Here is a 19,252-nt window from a genome sequence, read left to right as displayed (position 1 = left end):
TCTCTAAAGCAAAACAAGAGTGTATACTTTATGCTAACTGAAAACACCAAAACATTCAACACAAACAACTGCAATTCTTATAGAGTTTTGCATATTTCTTCTCTTGCCAATTAAAGATATATGAGATAGCATTTAAAAAGCAGAGGAGAATTAGGGGCACCACTGTCTGCACCAATTCACAAATGTCAAGACACTACAGGAAAAAACGAAAATGTAGATGTCATCACTATACAATGTCTGAAATTGGTATTTCACTAAACCTAAACTTTCCTGCCCTCCCACTGCAGTTATATGCAGTTTAAGGGTTATCATTTGAACACTTACAGACAGATAATTATAAAAAAGAAAAAAAAATAGAGAGGTTTACAGGAGCAAAAAAAAATATCTGCAGTAGGATTTTTGTGTGTAATCTGTGCTTCATTGTAAAACGAAGAGAACTGATTCACAAAAATACTAAGATACTCAATACAGTCATGTTTTGAAGGATCCAAATGGAAATATCTTAGGACTATAATTACTAACATTGTTAAACACTCTCTGGCTGTTATTCTCCTTTGACTGTTGCTTCTAACAGATTGGTTTAAGTCACATCAAGTTTGCCTCATCTAATTAGATTAGATACTTCATAATAACCTGACTGCCTTTCCAGACACAATTTTATTTTTATCATCTGCTAAGTAATCACATTTTTATATTAGAGCTTAAAATGCAAGGACATAGAAAATAATGTATTGTGGCCAATTTAAATTACACCAACAAATACCATCTGAAGGATTTAAACAGATAGCAGCAATTATCCTCTTCTTTGTGGAACATCAAAGTGATAAAAATGATTATATTTCCAATATCACTATAACATTCATGTACCTACTTAACTTTCTTCCTTGGAAGGTCCCATTTGTTTTCTTTAAAGAAATTAATAAAAAGATTTAAAAGACTATGATTACTCAGTACTTATGAGAAAGTTAATAGCAGCTACAACAAAGGTATGTAAAATGAGTACCAGAATGTAGGAAACTCTCCTACCCAATACTAATAAAAGACTCTCTCGCTTGGCGAAACTAAATGGGAAAAAAATCAGGGTGGACAGAGAGAAAGTCATTTGATGGAACAGGTCTAACTGATAAAAGACTTTAGATGGTATTGAGTTAAAGTCCAATAATATTCAAAATAGAAGCCCCTTCATGTGCATGAAAAGCATTAATAGTTTTGTTAGGTAGGATTTAATTATGAAACTATTGATCGTTATGGTTCAAGGCACAAAATAATCATTAGATGGAACCAAGGAAAGATTCCTTCTATGATGTATCAGAGTAACAGCAAGGCCTATGTTTTCTCTGGAGCAACCAACTCTGCAGTCAAACAGTAAATACAAGGTCAATTGTAGGTCAAGATGCCAGGTTCTAATAAAAAGGCAATTAATTTAGAATCATTAATTTTAGAATCATGGATTTTAGACTGCTATCTCAAGAGATCTCGGTTAGAAGGATACCCAGGATTATTATATATAATAATGGGCCTTCCAGATTACATCACTTAAATTATTTGCTCTCCATGAATTCAGCTGACAGAAGACCAAGCTTACACACAGTTTGGTTGTGGGAAGGAGGAAGAGTGGGAAGTGGCCTTCTTGCCTTCACCTGAGGCTAGCTGAGCCAGTCCCTGCAGCAGTGCAGGATGGCTCAAATGCACTCAAGGGGGTGCCACGTGCCCTCAGGTCTCCCCCGGGGCTCTGGACGTGCACCCCACACTCTTGCTCCTGCTGACTGCCAGCCAATGTAGAAAGGGCAGGCGGTGTGTTACCTATGGATCATGTAAATACAGGCATCACTGAAGGCACAAGGGGAACATGCACTTCAAAAATCAGATCTGCATTTTGTCTTTAGCAGAAGGCATCAAATTAAAGGAATTTTCTCATTGCTTTGCATTAGGAAAGACCAATGTGCTCAGTCTCACTATATAAGAATTTAACCTAATGAACAAAATTTATCATCTTTCATTAGAGTCAGAGCAAGAAATTGGGCAGAAATCATTAAATCTTTCATAGCAGTGGAGAGGACTTTGAGTTTTAGTCTCTGCAATGCTGGTGTTAAAGAACTTGCACAAGAGTTCTGATAAGCAATGGGGTTTTGTGCACAGCATTGGACCAATTCAGTACTTCTGTATAATTTTCAAGCTACCCTGTGCCATACCCAGTGGACAGGAGTTTGGTTTATTCTTCCTGTAGTAATTCTCATGTCTACTCTTTACAACATTTGTGTCTAAAAGGTAACATTATATTAAGCTGTGAATAATCAGAGAATGAAAAAACTACCACAGGATCTTCAGACCACCATTTCTCAGATTGAAATCAGACTTCACTAAAAAGGCACATATAATCCTAGGAATTAATAATACCAGTAACTAATAGAAGAAAGGTAAAAAGCACCACTTGTATAACTTTCTCAGCTTAAAAAGGGACTCTGCTTTATATTCCTAAGACTTAATGGAATCATATTTAAAAATAATTCTGAGACAATCACCCACAATGATGTCTTCATAAGACAGAAAAGGACAGGAGACCTTTCTCTGCACAGAATTACTGTGGTCATAAGAGCTGTCCACAAAGAGAAACAGGCAGGATTCATTAAAGAAGTCATTGGGAAAAGTCCTCCATGATACCAATTTACTTTTTTCTTTTTTTAACATCGTAAAGGAGATGTGGCTTTTTATATAAGCAGCCTCTGTTCAGAACATAGCTCTTAAATCCATTTAGGGGGGAAAAAAAAAAGTCCAAGATATTAAAAGACTAAAATAGTAATAGCTCAAGGTCCAACTGTTTACAGAGTTCATGTCCTCAATCACTACCTAAACTTGCTTAACTTTGATTCCCATGTAGCACATCGAAAGGAGAGACAGAAAAGTTCATCAAAGCAGAGGCCAACACATCCATAGTACAGGGTCCTTCTGGAGATGTGCTGACAACCCACTGTCCACATCAGCATTCAAAAAGGGAAGGAGCTCAATTTTGCAGCAGATGCTTAATACTTTGCAAGTTCAAATCCAGCTTGACAAGTTTTCCTTTTGACAGACAGGCCAACCCATGCCTGCAGTAGCATTTAGTAGCAACCAGCAGCTCAGCACCTCACAAAATCATTCCAGTAACTTGAGTAGTTCCCGAGTCTCATCCTGACTTTCTGTAAGGCATACTTTTAAGACCTTTATTTGTTTACTACACAAATCTTGAGCCAGTAGGAGTGGCTCCATGCTAATAAACCAGGAGCAACAGCTTTTAATTTTGCTAGTGGTTTATCCTTAAACCGTCTGTGACTGAAAAACCTATAGAACTGGGACAAACAACAGCACAAGAGTCAAACTTGATCTGTTACTGTCATTCAAGAGCTTTCTTAATGTTCCCATATATAAGCACAATAAGCACTTAACATTAATGCATCATTAGTTTCTATAGTGTTTTTTGCTAATCTGGTTTAAACTCAGTATCTGAAGCTACCTGTGTTAACACAAAGTTTCCCACTGACCAGAAGTTAGTACTATAAAGGCAGTTAATCCATTAAAATAACATCAGAAAATAATCTCTACCGACTTCAGAAAAAAAGTAACAGGTAAGGGCTTCATATTTCAAAAGAAGCATGCACTTATTTTGTCAGTGAATTAATTAGCCCCTTTTCTGCAGGCCAAACCCCAAATCCACATTGGGTAATAACTGCTCTTGGTCCTCCATCCAATTTATGGATCCTGACAGGCAGTCTAATGGCACAGATGATTTTTAATAAATCAACAATCTCAGTGCAACAAATCAAAAGCAGCAACTAAAAATACTTCAGAATCCAGTTTGTCAGTAGACCTAAATAATCATGAACACTTTGATTTCCACCAACTATAAACCCATCCTCTGGATTTGGGGGGATTTGTAGGTAACCAAAGTTAGAGCAACTTGAGTGTTACCTGACTATTTAGCCATCTAATTTTTTACATGAAGCCGTATCTAAGGAAAAAAAAAAAGGTCTGAATATAATACATATGAGAATGTTTAAGGGCTATTAAATTCTCCAATCTGATTACAGCTTTTTGTTTCCAAAGTTCCTTTAAAAAAGTTACATTCCAAATTCCATTAATACCTTGGATTAAGTCCTTCCAGCTGACTTTTTATACAACTTCTTCAGTTTCAGTGCAATAAAGAAGCCTCTTGGTGTCTTCACAAGTATCATCAATAACATTTGGCTGTGGGTCAATCACTCAGAGCTGGTCATAAGCTTCAGCAAGCCAGATGGAACAAGGCTGCTCAGCTGCCCTTAAAAAGAGCCCTTTCTGTTTCTTCTGGAAACATCAACCATGAAAGACAGCATGTGTGTTTCCACGTTTCACTCTGCCTGGTGCCCTAAGCAAATAATTCTATAAGATCTGCTATTTCAGCTATTGTCACACTTTTCACATCAGCTAGGAATTTTATTTAACTTAGTTTCAAATTTTTTTTTTTAATCTGTAACTTCTTGATTTTATAAATCCCAGTTAGTGGTTCAATTCTAACAGCAACAAAAAAATGCCAAGGAACCTCCACCATCAGATGCCATTTACATCTCACTAGAGCTTGCAATGGTTAGAGAACCCAGGGCTGGGCAGAGAAGAGTCACTTAGACTGTGGATTCAATCTTCACTGAGGAGTGGAACAAACCCAGTCTCCTAAATTTGGAGTGAATCAATCAAAAGTGATTTTCACATGACAGGCAGAGAAAGAGGGAACAGAATAGGCTTTTAATACATTTAACTACCCTTGTTCCTAGACAGAAAGGATTACACCCATCCCTAAAAGGGAACCCCAAGTGGATGGGACCATGGCAGAGATGAAAGATGTTGAGACCATGGTGCCATGTTCCTCAAAAGGCACACCCTGGTCCAACCTCAGACCAAAAATGTGATTTTTCTCTGGGATTTCACCACCATCTCAGAAACGTGGAGCTCCCTGCACTGTTGCTGAAGGTCTGACATACCCCATAGGCATTCCAGCACCCCAAGAGCAGGGCTCACGTGGGGTGCCGGTCAGCACACAGCTCCCAGCTCCAACGGGTCACAGAAAGGCTGCAAAATGATTTCACTGCAGTGCTCTGCAAGCTCTTTCTCCCAAAGGTGAAAGATTATTGCTGATGCAATGAGGCAAGGAGGAGTCTGCACAGAAGAGATGTACAACAGCAGAGCAGTAGCAGGTGGAGTCTACCTTTTTGCTTTTCCCCATTCTGTAACAAAGTGCATCCAGACACTGCGAAGCCAGGCAAGAGAACTACTTACCTCTCCTAGTCATAAATCACCGATAATTGATGGTTTCACATAATGCATCATAGGGTTTGTGGGCCTCTTAAAAGCACGTAAAGAGAGAAGTAAAAGGACAGAGCGTTTATTTAGCTTTGCACTGAGCAGACACTACTAGCACACACAAAAAAGACAATAACGTTTTATGTTGTGGTGGAATGTGATTACATTTGCAATGTCTTTGCTTTATCGCAAAGCCACATTTATGGCCTAATTACAACACAGGATCCAGTTCAGAATTGGATAGATACCAAGGAATCTATCTGAAAGCAAATCTCCAAAGATCACAGAGTTCCCTTGCCCCTTTGTGGACTGCATGTGTACATATAATATACACATTCTTGTATTCTTCAGTGTATTCATTGTTTGAAGAAGAATTTGCTATGTAGATATTCCACAGAACACCACTTTCAACACTTGTGCTATCCTGAAAGCCAAAAACCAGCAATAAACAAGCAAGCCAAAAACTAGCATAAAGGACAAATATTGGTAGATAGTTCAGCATTACAAAAGCATACAGGCATTAAATTTTGTGAAATAGAACCCGCCACTATGAGAAGCACAAAGCAGACTAGACCAAATCCCTAGGATCCTGAAAACATGGAAGCTGTTCTTCATCGTAAATAAATAAGTAGGAAAACAATATTTTACCCTTACAGGTCATTAAGCTGTCTCACCATGGCCACCCTTAGCCTTTGCTTGGCAGCCCTGTTTTCTGGCCCCTTCTGCTATCACCTGTCATAATAGGAAAGCCTTCCCCAAAACACCTGAATATCTCACTCTGATTATCTCATTAACTGTATTTTCTAATAATGAACTTTATTTGTAAATCCTAGAAAAAAAAATTCTAAGCACATAAAAATGGCAATAGAGTATTCTTGTTCTATTAGCAGGACTGTGTAATTCATTTGCTCAGCACTGTCCCACTTCTCTGACAATGAAGAATAAGAGCCATTTCTGGGAGAGTCAGAAAAATCCCCAGTTTGAGCAATTATTACAAGCAATCATGTAACTAAATAGGAATTTTCATACTGGGAGGCAAAAAGCCTACAGTAGAAAGCATGAAAACATTAACTACAAAGTGATAGATCAAAGCACCTCTCTTTCTCCCCCTCCCTGTGCTACTCCCATAGGCTGAATTTCTTAAGGACTAAGCAAGTCTGCTTGCCTGTGGCAGCTCCTCTACACCTTTTAAAATTATTTCACAAACATTGCAGAAAGGCAACACTACCAGATATATGGTTATTCACCATCTACAAATCCAAAAATAAATTTAGGACAGCTAGGTTATCAGACACATAAGCATACACCTGCAAATATTATCCATATCTCAATATTCTTGTTTGTAGACAGGGGATAAAGGTCCTCCAAAACCAGAATGAGACCATGCAGAAGGACAAACCACACTGCACACATTCAGAGCAATAGAACCTCTGCCCTGTCCCCCACTCCCTAGAACACATTTCTGCTGAAAAAGAGCCTTTTTTGACGTACCTGAGAAGGTTCAGAACCAGCAAAGCAAGAGCTGGACAATCCACAATGCATGTCTAAACAGGGCTTACAAAAAACCCCAGGCCTTCAAACAAATAACAGACACCTGTCATTGAACCAGGGTCCTAAGGTTCAATGTCAGTATCTATGATTGCTCAGAAGGTGATTCTTTGATCGCTTGTATACAGTAACAGATACTCAAGGATCGATAGCTATTAATAAAATATTAGCTGTCTCCCAATCAATAGGCACACATTTATGAAATATTCAGCGCAGGTATAAAAAATGAGATCATAGCTAAGTAAGAAATGTTAATATATTGTTTCCTTGCGTATAAAACGCACATTTAGATTAAAAAAGGAAAAACCAAGACCTGCAAAAGCCTTTGTCATGCGTATTTCTTACTGTCAGAAAAGCCCATCAGACATAAGCACCATGAAGTTTATGGAAAATTTTCTCTTGAATTTAACAAGCTTTACAGAATTCCTGTTTCAGCAATAAAGGCTTTACTGTGGAAAACTTAAATCCAAAGAGCAAATACAAAGATACAACAGCAGAACAGCAAAGTGCTGCACATGCCACAGATGTGCCAGCTGTTCCTTGGCAGACTAGCCTCATTCACCATGACACATGGCCTTTCAGGAGGAAATCCCCAAGTTACATCCTTGTCAAATTCCACTTAACACACTGCAAGTTCCTGGCCTTTCTAGATCGCATTCCCGATCACTTCCACCCTTCCTTAAATCAAAGTGGTAAGAATTTGGCACTCCCATGTTCCAACATGAATGGGCTCCTCTTTCTCTGTATGAGAGTTCTGTGGAAGAAATGTTTGTGTGTGCACCACATGTGTGTCCAATGCGTACAGATATCGGTCCCATCAGCCTCCAGGTACTACACACCGCAAGATACACACATGCACACTGGTGGAGAGTTTGAGCCTTTTTTCCTCCTCTTTTCCAACAGTAGCGTGCTCATTATTACTCAACTCAGACAAGCCATATAATCCATTCAAGCACCAAAAGCAAACAGTCTAGACTCTGTACCTGGCCATTCGTCATCCATCTGACATTTCTTCTTTGTCTAGCTGAACAATGTGTTTGGACATAGAAAGAGGATATAGCAGGGCAAATAGAGAACTCCTGTCCAGCACGATCAGCACTGTGCCTGGCCAACCAGCCTTTGGTAGCAGACACTAACACAACCGCAGGCTGTGAGCGTCAATATGGGAGGTTTAGGCCACATCTGTCTGTCTGACTTGCTGACCCCATGCACGCTGTGCCTCTTACCTGGGACCATTCTTTAAATCATTTTCCTTGACACGCAACAATAATCTTGCAGCTTAACACAAAGAAACTTCTGTGAGACACCAAAAGTTTGGGGGCACAGGCACAGATTTTTCTGAAGAGATCACATGAAGTTCTTAAGGACAACCACTTAGAGTATCTCTGTACTGTTCAGCCATAAACCTAAAAATAGGCTCCTAGGTTACAGATGAGAAGAATAAAGCATATTCATGAAAAGAGACTTTAAATATTAAAAAGGACTGCAAATAGAAAGGTCAAAGCACTCTCCGTGTTCACTGAGAATATGACAAGAGGTGACAGGCTCAAACTGTGGCAAGGGAGATTTAAGGTAGCCATTCAGCAAATCTTTCTGAATAAGATAAGTACTGGGGGGGAGAACGAACACAAAAAGGGGATTAAGGAATTTCCCTCATTGAAGTTGTTTGGGTTTTGTTAAAAGCAGATAAGACAAACGATGTTTCAGGGTCCTTGGATCCTGCCTGGAAGAGGAGTGGCGAGCCAGATACCCTTCTCTGGGATTCAGTTACTTCCATGATTTAGTAGCAGAGTTCAACTCCATGTCCGAAGAACAAAGAGTTTGTTACAAATGGTTTCTAGAAACAGAATACAGCATGAGGGAATTATTTGGACAAAGAAGATGACAAACCCAAGTTGTTAGAACTCTAAAAAGATCTGAATTTGATTGAATAAACTGTTTCCCAAAATGAAGTTACACTCCTGAAGGCATGAACACTTACTGTGGAAGTAGATGACTAAAACATGAGAGCTTTTTGCTTCCAGCCATGGACATCGATCCTGCAGCTGCTGCATGTTCTCAAGACAGCATGTTCCCACCAAGAAACTGGTGTGGTTTCTCTCATTCCATCTCTCACCTCACAGACTGCTTGTATTAGGGATCAAGAATCTGTGAGTCATAGAAATGGATTTAGTCCTAATATATCAAGGAGAAATCCTGCCATAAGAGAGCTCAGGACAAATGCTGACCAGGTGACCAGGAAAGGCTTGCCTTTGCTTCTTCTTTAGATAGACCGCTTTATTCATGGGTCTTGAATGAGCATTAAATCAATAATATTATTTTTAAGCATGAGCTTAATGCCTAAGTTTATGCATAAGCATGAACATGAATATATGCAAAACAAGCTAAAATACTAATTTTTTTCTGATAGCGTATATACCAGCACAAAATGCTGTAGCTAAGAAATCATGTAAAAATGCTAATTATGCCTAAGTCAAGAAATACAACTATCAGCATGATTTGCGGTCAGCTGTTTAATTAATCTTAGTATTAATAAAGTTACAGAAAATCAATGCATCAAAAGGACTTGAAAGGATTACCAGCTACTCTGGACAAATTAGCAACACTTCCATGCCTAGAGCACAGGAAAGCACAAAAACGTTTAATTAAACTATTTACCAGTGAGGAATTTAAATCACTATAAATATTACATTTTTACTACATTTTTTCCTCAGATTGAAAGCACTTAGGAGTAAATAATACGCGGGTTCCCAACGGCATTTTTTTTAAAGGAAGCAATGTAAAAAATGTTGCAGTTAAACTCAGTAAATGAAGGTGAAGTCAGGAACAAAAAAAAGGTAACAGGGAAATTAAAATTAGAGGACTGGGGAGTAATTCAACTCCAAAGTAACAAAAGATGTTACAAAAAGGCATGGAAAGAGGAAGGAGAAGATTTATAACATGAAAGTCACGTGGTGACTCAGGGCCCACACACACCGTGTTCAATGAACTGCTGCTGTTGCTTGTGAAAATATCAGTACCTATCAAAATAAACCTCACTGTTCACTGAGTCCTTGCTGGTGTAGTCTGTGTCTTTCCTACACCTGATTTTTCTGATTCTGTTCACTAGACTCTCTGCTGCTGTCACTGTCTCAGCATGAATTTGGGCAAGATACTCCACTTTTCTGTGCTTCTCCTTTTCCAAAACAGCAATTAAATACTTATCAGCCTTCTAGGGATGCTTTGAGAAGCTACCTTATCCATGATAGTAGAGCATTGTCTGGCAATACAAAAGAATCACCATTTTTAGTAGTATTTCAAACAGAGCTTCCCTATGGCAAGAGTGTACTAGTTATCTCTCTACGGGACTTATCTAAACCCAAAATGAATGCAATTGAAAGCCTTCTCCTGAGTTAATGGGTTTTGAGTCAAGACCCGCATATCAGTCATCTGATGTGGAATCACTCCGTTTTTGTTTTGCTGGATTGACTCAATATTCTTCCAGTCTTCTGTTGTCTTGTCCTGAAGGGTAAAGAAATGCTCTCTGATGCAGGCAGTACCCACTAGTGCATAGATTACCTGCTGCTGAACTTGGCCAACAGCCCGCTGCGGGACTTGAAGCAAATGTTTCTGTATTTCAAGGCATCTAGAACTAAACCACATTTCCCTTTGCAATTCTGGTAACAGAGATGGTATTGACTGCAGTTCAAACAGAAGAGTACTACTTAACACTAGGAGCTAAGCCCTGTCCTGCCTTTTAGCACTTGTCAGAGAAGGATCTCAGTAAAGCAGAGACCAGAGTAAGAGTATTTTGTGCCTGCTGAGTTAATACAAGGATAGTGTCATCCATTCAGGTTAAGACCAATTTTCAAATCTGTTTGGAAATACCCAAGCATTGCCCTGAAGATACAAAGCAGTGAGAAGACAAACACACAAATCAAGATGCATCTTGTAGGACAACGGGCTGTTCTCAGCCTGTAGAAGACAGAAGGTATTGCAAAGCAGGGAATGCTTGAGAGGGGTGTATATCCATATATGTGTGCCAAGTAAAACCAGGAGCATCCACATCTGCCGGAGGTCCTTGCCCCCAGTCAGACCTACTGTGCTGAACATCTGCTACCTAAGCTATAAACGGTGACATAACTATAACCTCAACCCAAATATTTTCATAATATTTCTTTTAAAAAATTATGTAATGCTAAGCAAGATACTCACTAATGATATTCTGTAGAACAGCAGGACCTAAAGAGGACTCTTCCCCAAAACATACCTGAAAACTATTCTGCCAGAGACCTACCTTCACTACTTACTGACCCACACCTGGGTTTGCAGCTAGCAGACAGGTCTATCATTTCACCAACTCCAGGCCACCATATGAACAGCAGTAACATTTGTTTGCTTACCTCTGTGAACAACCCACGACCTTGCACAGTGCTTCAAAAGTTCAAGTGACACAGCAAAAAATTAATGTTACTTTCTTGAATGCTAATTTAGTTCCCCAAAAAGGGGGAAAAGAGGTCAGTAGATTAGATGGCAGAAATAGCACTGTCTTTCAGAGAGTGACTGCTTTATCTATTGGCTGACTAAAAGCTTCTATTCAGGTCTTTTTCAAACACATACAGTGGTTCTGGATGAGAGGTCAGTAACCTGCCCTTCGAGACTCCCACTTCACCACTGCAATATTTGCTGCATTATTAGTATTATTATGGGGTCAGCCACACCATCTTGAACCTGACAGGTAAACTCCAGCAACAAAAATCTGAAGGCATCAATTTTACTGATAGCAAACAATTTGAACATTTGTTCTAATCATAGCAGGAAATTTCTGTGGTTGTGTTGCCTTTCGCAGATGGGAGGGGAAGAAGGGAAGAGCAGGAGAAGGGGGCTGCTATTTTTTCCCTTGAAAATGAGATTTCTCAGAACTCTATGTTTTCCTGAGCTTGAGGCACATTTCGAACAACAAGCAGCAGAAGGGCTTCTGAATGGTGCATTACATTAAAAACTGAATGTTACTCCAGAAATCACACAGGATAGAAGGGATTTACGGGATAACCTGCCAAAATCATTAGTTTTTCTTACCTTTTCTCTACTCATACTGTAAATCAAATTACCACATCAACTAGAGGCTAACATTTAAATTCTAAGACTTCTAAACAATATATTTCTATATAACATCCATTTTTCCAGAGAACTAAAATACTGAATGATGTATTTTGAAAATAGTTCCTGCTTCTGCAGTTGATACATGCTTGCTATTTGCAAGTAATATATAATCATTTTAGTGACTCATTGCTTAGAGAAACCAAAGGTAAAAAAAGAATTCTGTTAACATTATGACACAACGCGAACTGAAAAAGGGTTAAAAGCACAGTGCAGTGTTCAAACATCATGCAGAACTGCACAACTCCACAGTAAAATCTGGAGGTAGATTCCTTTCACAGAAGAGAACCATATGTCACGTTGGTGCATAAGGAGGAGGATGTTTGCATATAGGTCGCAGCACACTTTGGCAGAAGATGCTGCTGCCGTATGTTGAGTGGTCAGATTGCTTTTTATACTACTTCTTGAAAAGATTCCCCTGAGGCAAAATGGGCCAAGTCATTCTCAAGTCCAAAGGAGGTTTTTGCATTTTGCTAAAAGGCCACAGGTAATACAAGACAATAGAGGAATAAAAGTCTTGTCACTCTCATTTGTAAAGCTTTTTTTTAAGCTTTAATATATAATTAGTAAACATTTGTAGGGAATTTAAAAAAAAAATAAATTAAACCCCATGAAATAAAGCATTCAAGCCCAGTTGTGACTACTCAGAATAAGACGACTTATTCTTTGAATGACTGCAGGATTTTAGGAAATCTCCTCTGCTGTATGCAGCCCCAGTGAAAACATTGTAAAATGGGGGATATTTTCATTGCCTATCATAGATGTTAAAGGCAAGGAATTTTTATCATGATCATTGTGAATTTCTTCACAGAAAATGCTAGTAACGTGCAAAAAGAGATGGGACCCACCTACACTGCTTCCTCTTCATATCAGCATAATATATGTACTTATTACACATAACTTAGAGCCTATTAAGATGAAATAGCATTTTTTTTTTACTTAATTGAATAGCAATGGGACATAGAAAATATATATTGTCATTTCAAACTACAGAAGAATCATATACATGCATTTTCAAAATAATACCAGAGAACAGATACAGCCCATGAAAAATAAAATCATGAGATTTTTATTGTGTAATTTATAATGGTTCAAAAAGCATGAAACTAAATACTGCACTTTTGAAGCAAACTACTGAACTGGTATGTTAGCAAAAAGCAGCCCAAGAGAACTTGTTTTTCAACAAGCAAGCAGGGTAAAAGCCTGTGGAAGTCAATAAAATGCTTTAAATCAGTAGATTCCAGTAAACGAGAACATGTGGAGCAGCAAATCTTGCTGCCATTTTCAGAATGGACAAGCCTGTGATTTACCTGAGAACAGATAAACAACCTGTCAGTGGCACAAGAAGAGACGGAAAGCAGCTTCCTATTCAAGGGCAACTTTTCTTGATAAAACTGTCTTTCACTCAACAACTTAATTGACATTCAGAGCTCAAAGCCCAAGCAATGGGTAAGCAGAAAAAGAGTAATGTGCCTTTCTTGGTGAAGGCAGGTTAAAGTCGTGGCTAGGCTAACCTGTCAAAATACCACAGGATGAACCTCAACACACCAGGTCTTTCGCTTATGTGAGAATGAATACTGATTATATACTAAAATAGCCACTACTTCACTTTAAACCATAGTTCAGTATAACTTATCAAAAACATATTTTGGAGGGGTTTTAAACCCGCTGGTTTTGCCCGGGAAGAAAACACCCCCAGCGGGACCCCCGTATTACCTCCAGGGTGGTCTTCAGCGAAGAGGAGGGCAGTGGTGAGTAAAGGAGGGATGGGCAATGATCGCTTTCTTCCAAAATAAAAGGTTTTAATAACATGAAAATAACAAACAAAAAACACCTAAGGCAGGCACTGAAACAGCACCCACCCCAGGGGAGAAGCGAAAGAGCATGTGGCCTTGGGGCCAGGGGTTTTTAACAGGTTGGTAGGTGGGTTTACAAAGGCATTGTCCTGTAAGGGTACAGAGATGGGTTACTGACAGGTCAGGGGTCCAATGGGTGTTAGGGGATTGGTCTTGTGGTGGCTAAGCCAATCACAACCTGGGAAAGATGGAAAATTCTGGATGTGTGCCCATGTTTGGGGACAAAGAGGCAACAGAAACCTCTGTCTCCAGGAGGCGCACTGCAACATATCAGGATTTAATATAATTGTACACTTTACCCAGAAAATTGTTTTAGTCACCGTCCCCATGAGTGCATTTTCTATGCACCTGCACAACTTCCCACACAGCAGCTTCTTTCTGATAGTCATGGGAAGTTCCTGCTCCAGTTCTCACCATGAGGAATGGAAAATAATATAAAATATTGTTTTGGGAAGAAAAGTTCCATCAATATGAAAACAGTAGAAATTATTTTAGTCTGACTGAGAAGGACACAGGATTATTAGAAAACACACTGGAAGCTGCATATTTAAAATTCAGCAATAGCCAAATTAATTTAATTTTGTTCAATTCAAATCGACCTAGCATTTCAATATTCACTTCATTTCTTTTTATGCAGATAAAGCCCTCAATATCATAATTTCACTCACCTTAAAAATTGTTTCTGACTTACAGCTTCCACATATCACTGCTTTCCACCTTTTGAAAGCCACTGGAGCACAGGGGCAGGCACCAAGGCCACCAAGCAGAGGCCTGCCCAGCAGCACCCAGAACCAGCAGGCAATGACTTTGTACCTTGCTGAGTTAGACTCAGACTTCCCAAAACACAGTATCTCTTGCTCTGTGGAATTACACTGCTTTTAGACCAACAGTGTGTAAAATATGTGCAATGCTGTGTATGTGCCTTAAGCATTTACATTTGGAACTTGTTAACCCTTGTCTTGAACCTGTTAGAGCTCGATCCTCCAAAGACAAAATCCAGTTGTAATGAGAACGCCAGCCCGTCTCAGGCTGTTAGGTTTGTCCCCAGATGCATAGTTCAATAACAAGATAATTTCTCATTTACTTTGCTTGAATAGAGAGAGAAATAAATTTTAAAAACTGAACAATAACTACAATCTATTTCACTTGTGCCTGCTATACATTGATGCCAGCATGCAGGGCAACAAGCTAAGTATTTGCTACCTGATTTTTATTATCGTTATGTGTTTTTTAAGATTCATGAGAAGAGAACTCTGTATAACCTTAATGCAAGACACAAAATCAGAATTAGTGGTTCTATTGCACAACACCTCTTTTAAATACGTTTATTATTATAACATAAAATTATTTCTAGATACAACAGGCAATGAACCAAGTTTCATCTGTGTTACATACTTGCTGTGCTCTCTAACTGTGATGTCAAAAAAAAAGTCATTTTAGCAAGGTAATCACCTGCAAGAAATAGTTATCTCAATCTATTATTTTGTTCTTGTATACATTCTGGATTTTTTTTGTGCACACATATTAAGTGAAAGTTCACCCATTACTGTCAAGCAGCTTGTCTTACTATTTTATACTTTTTCTGTAAATCACAAATACTCTGCTTTCTAAACCACTTGGCATGCCTAATGGTAGTGCCTTGCTGGAAGGACAGGAACATGAGGAAATTAGCAGTGCATGTATGGAAAGCAAGGGTCAGATTATCAAAACCACTTTTCCTCTCGCTGTGAAGGCCACTACCTCACACAGCACACACATTTATAACAAAACATAAGGTTTGAAACATGACTGACGTGGCAGATTGTAAAAGATCAAGAAAAATTCAGAGTTCACTCAGAAGTTTACTCAACAGACAAAGACTATATAGAAATAATGACTCTCTGGGCAAAACAAAAATCAAATTCCTGACAGCTATTTAGTATCAGCCTCTCTTAAGAGGTGGGCAGGACTTCCCTACAGTTTTTATAAACAACATAATCGTAGCTACAAGACATGCTGTCATCATGCAAGTCAACATTCCCTGTGACTTCCCCTAAGGGGAACACGTGTTACAACACAGTTATTCCAGGCTGGAAGTCATTCTCATATTGAATATTCCCAGGCCATCTTTCCACTTGAAAACACAGCTCACCCAACACAATTCTAAACACAGTATTGTGTCAAACTGACTTACTTCAATTACAATAAACCTGCCTGATATTTTCCTCCTTTGCCAGACAGGTGTGCCATTAAAATAATTCTGAGAGAAGCCTTTCTGAAGTGTTGCTATTGAAAGATGTTATCCAGTGAGGTACAGTTGGGCCAAGCTTTCCAGCAGCTCCTCACATTTTTCCCAGAGAAGGTCCCTTAACAACCTCTAGATGGAAACAAGACCTACCTACTTTCCACTAAGAATTTTTAGAGCTTATTTTGCTGACAGATATTAAAAAAGAATCACTAGATTTATTGTCTACTGCTGCAATATTCGTACTCTTTTCTAAATAACCTGTGCCACAGTTTTAGAGACATTAATTCTCAGCATTAATAACAACAATTTCCAAACCACCTACTAGTAATAGGTTTCAAGGAGTTGACATGTTTTCAGTTTTGATTTTACCTATTTGCCTCAACTCTGTCCAACAAGTTTCTCCTCCTGGATAATTTCTCACGTTTCAACTCACTGGCCAGTTTTAAACCACAAGTATAAAATGTTATTTCTCCTCACTACATGTGTGACCTCATCTCAGTCTTTGCACCTCACAGACAAGGCAGCCATGGGACATGAAAGGACTATGCTCTGGCTGACAAAAGCACTCCGTGCATGCACCATGGGGATTTGTGAGCCACCCTCCAAGTTCCTTATGCCACGTTCAACTATCTCGCTCCTGCCTAAACGCTGTGGCAGCAGAGGGCCAGCTCGTCAGTGGCATTTGGTGTGGCACCACGTAACAGACACAGCACAGGGAGTCCCAGTGCCCCAGAGCTCACCTGTGCAGGAGAAGTCATCCACGCGCACATAGCCCGTGGCGCAGTCGCAGCGGTAGGACCCGGGCAGGTTGACGCACACGGTGTTGGCGTGGCAATAATGCATCTTGGCAGCACACTCATCGATGTCTGCAGGGGAGAACCACCAAGGAAAGGCTCAGCAACATGAGTAACGGAACAGAACATTAGAGCAAGAGAAAACAAATCCCATTCACAGCTCCAAAGGCAATCTGGTTTAACTCTAGCATTAAAGAACAAGGCAAATTCATTAGAAATTTATTCCTTAAATTAGAGCTAAATTTTCTGTATCATAGTAATGGGTTCCTTCTGCTGTTCTTCATCAAATTAACCCTGCAAAAGTAACACAGACATTTGGGGTTTTTCTATGACAATGTTAAATAACAAAAACTGACATAGAGTTTTCAAACACACAGAACAGCATCACAGGTACACAATGCTGAATATCCTAATTGTCTCTCATCAGTAAACTAAAGCATGAAGGCATAGTAACTCTGCACACAGGTGCAGTCCTGGACTGACATGACACAGCAGTGTTTGTCAGAACAATGTAGTGGATTCAATTGCTGAGTTGATCAGTGACTTTTCCAGCCCTCCAGATTCATCCAAATGCTCTGACACCCCGCTGCAGCAGTTACTGAGCAGTGCTCTGTGCCACTTCCACAGCCTGCACAAGCAGAAGACTGAGCCAGTCACCTAAGCCCCTTTTAAGCTTGCTTTACTATCATGCCAATGGAATAAAAAGATGACTAAGGAGCAGTAAACACTTGACCCCATTTCTCTTTTCTTGAGCAATCTCTACTGCTGCTGCAAATCCAAAATTCAAAACTATTTTCACAGTAGTGAGTCAAACCTATCATTTACTTGCCTGTTTAAACACCCCAAAGCTGTGTGATATTGTAAACTGTAGAACCTTCCCACTTCCTTCCCCACAAAACTAGATATTATACTGAAGAATTCTCTTGATTTTCTTCTCAGTAGGATAGATTTTCCGCTTAGTAGCACAGCTTTTACATAAAGTAATTCATGGCTTTCAAAAGAGGAAGTCTAGTGTTACATATGTCCATAGAAAGAAGGATAAATCACACTTTTTTTTCCCCTATTGCTTTCTCCTTGTTAATGACTGCTCACACTCAAGAAAGGTATTAAGTGGCAACACAGCTGAAGAACTTCCCCAGCCAGTGGGGTGCAGATGTGCTGGTCACCCCACAGTGTGGACTCCTACTACATCCCTCTGCCCAGCCACCTGCAGAGACCAAGCTACAATCTCCCTTATCCCTCAGCATGCCGCACTTATGGAGACACAGTGGAAGTGCTACAGGGGGTTAGGCTCCACAGCATCAGGGTTTAACCCCCGAAGGTGGGAGAGTTTAATTGCGCACACACGCAGTTCTTGGCTGCCTAAATTCAGGTATCTTTAACCTTCCTAAACCAAAGCAGCTGCAGCTGAGATACCTTCCTCTGAAAATGAAACACATGTCAGCTATGCTCACACACTATACTACAGACATCTGTCCAGTAGGAACTACTAGTTAAATCGTTTTGTGTTGGCCACTGAACAGCTGTCAGCTGGCTGTGATTTCTGACTGCTGCCAACCTGGGCTCAATTAGAAATGATGGCCCGGAGGCAAAAGACTTTGTATACCACTGCAAACACCTTGAACTACCTCCTTGCTGCATTTGTTGTTTCTGTTGCAGTGCCACTTGATGAAATGAATTTTAAAAAGTTAGGAGCATCAATATATGGAAGATAAAAGCCAAGAAAATTCCTCCCACATGTCTTGTTATCACACCACTGAATGCTAGAGCCACTTGGGAAACACTCAGGTGTTGACGTGTGTTCACACTGTTCTTGCTTGCAGCCTCTTTTTAATAGGCTTTTGGAGTATAGCTTTGAGGAGTTTTGTTCTTGCATATCTAATAATTTTCCAGCATAAAAGAGAAAGGAACAAAAAGAAAGCAAGAATGTCAAAACAGCAACCAATTCACCTGAAAATTAACCTTATGCACTACCTTCTATCTCCAGGTTCCTCACTGAATTCACTGGACACTGAATACTCCCAAAGGGAAGCGAGAGGATTAAAAGTCTCAGAGGTGAAGGAATTTGAACTCTGATTCATTGCAAGCAAGGCCCACATTACTGTAACACAAAAATATGAGAACAGACAGAGATAAAAAGAAAATTCACAGCCTATATGAAAATATCATTATGGGAGAATTTCTCAAAGGGAGACTAAGGATTTCAAGTGGTGACTTAACTATAAATAGAGGCATTGAGAACAACTGACACTGGGTTGCTGCAGAAATCCTTGAGCTCAAGAAGAAAAAGACTGGGCCTAACAAAGGAAGCTGAAGGAACAAAAAAAATTGCTCTCTTCAAACTTTGCTCATTTATTTAACTCTTCTCAATCTTTCTAGGT

At 39.5% G+C, this 19,252-nt stretch overlaps 1 protein-coding gene across 1 annotated transcript in view; it reads right to left on the bottom strand.

Annotated features, from left to right (window-relative positions):
* Window positions 1-19,252, bottom strand: part of LOC103769766 (protein kinase C-binding protein NELL1-like) — a gene marked incomplete at both ends in the record, with an annotated part of 130,057 nt that overhangs the window by 16,750 nt on the left and 94,055 nt on the right. Inside the window, 1 exon segment of the mRNA XM_008937001.1 lies at window positions 16,818-16,943. Coding sequence (XP_008935249.1) covers window positions 16,818-16,943 — 126 coding nt within the window.

This window comes from Merops nubicus, unplaced genomic scaffold (assembly GCF_000691845.1).
Source record: "Merops nubicus isolate BGI_N331 unplaced genomic scaffold, ASM69184v1 scaffold10333, whole genome shotgun sequence".
Lineage (NCBI taxonomy): Eukaryota > Metazoa > Chordata > Aves > Coraciiformes > Meropidae > Merops > Merops nubicus.
The sequence above is the reverse complement of the archived record's forward strand: the minus strand, read 5'-3'. Positions and strand labels throughout refer to the sequence as shown.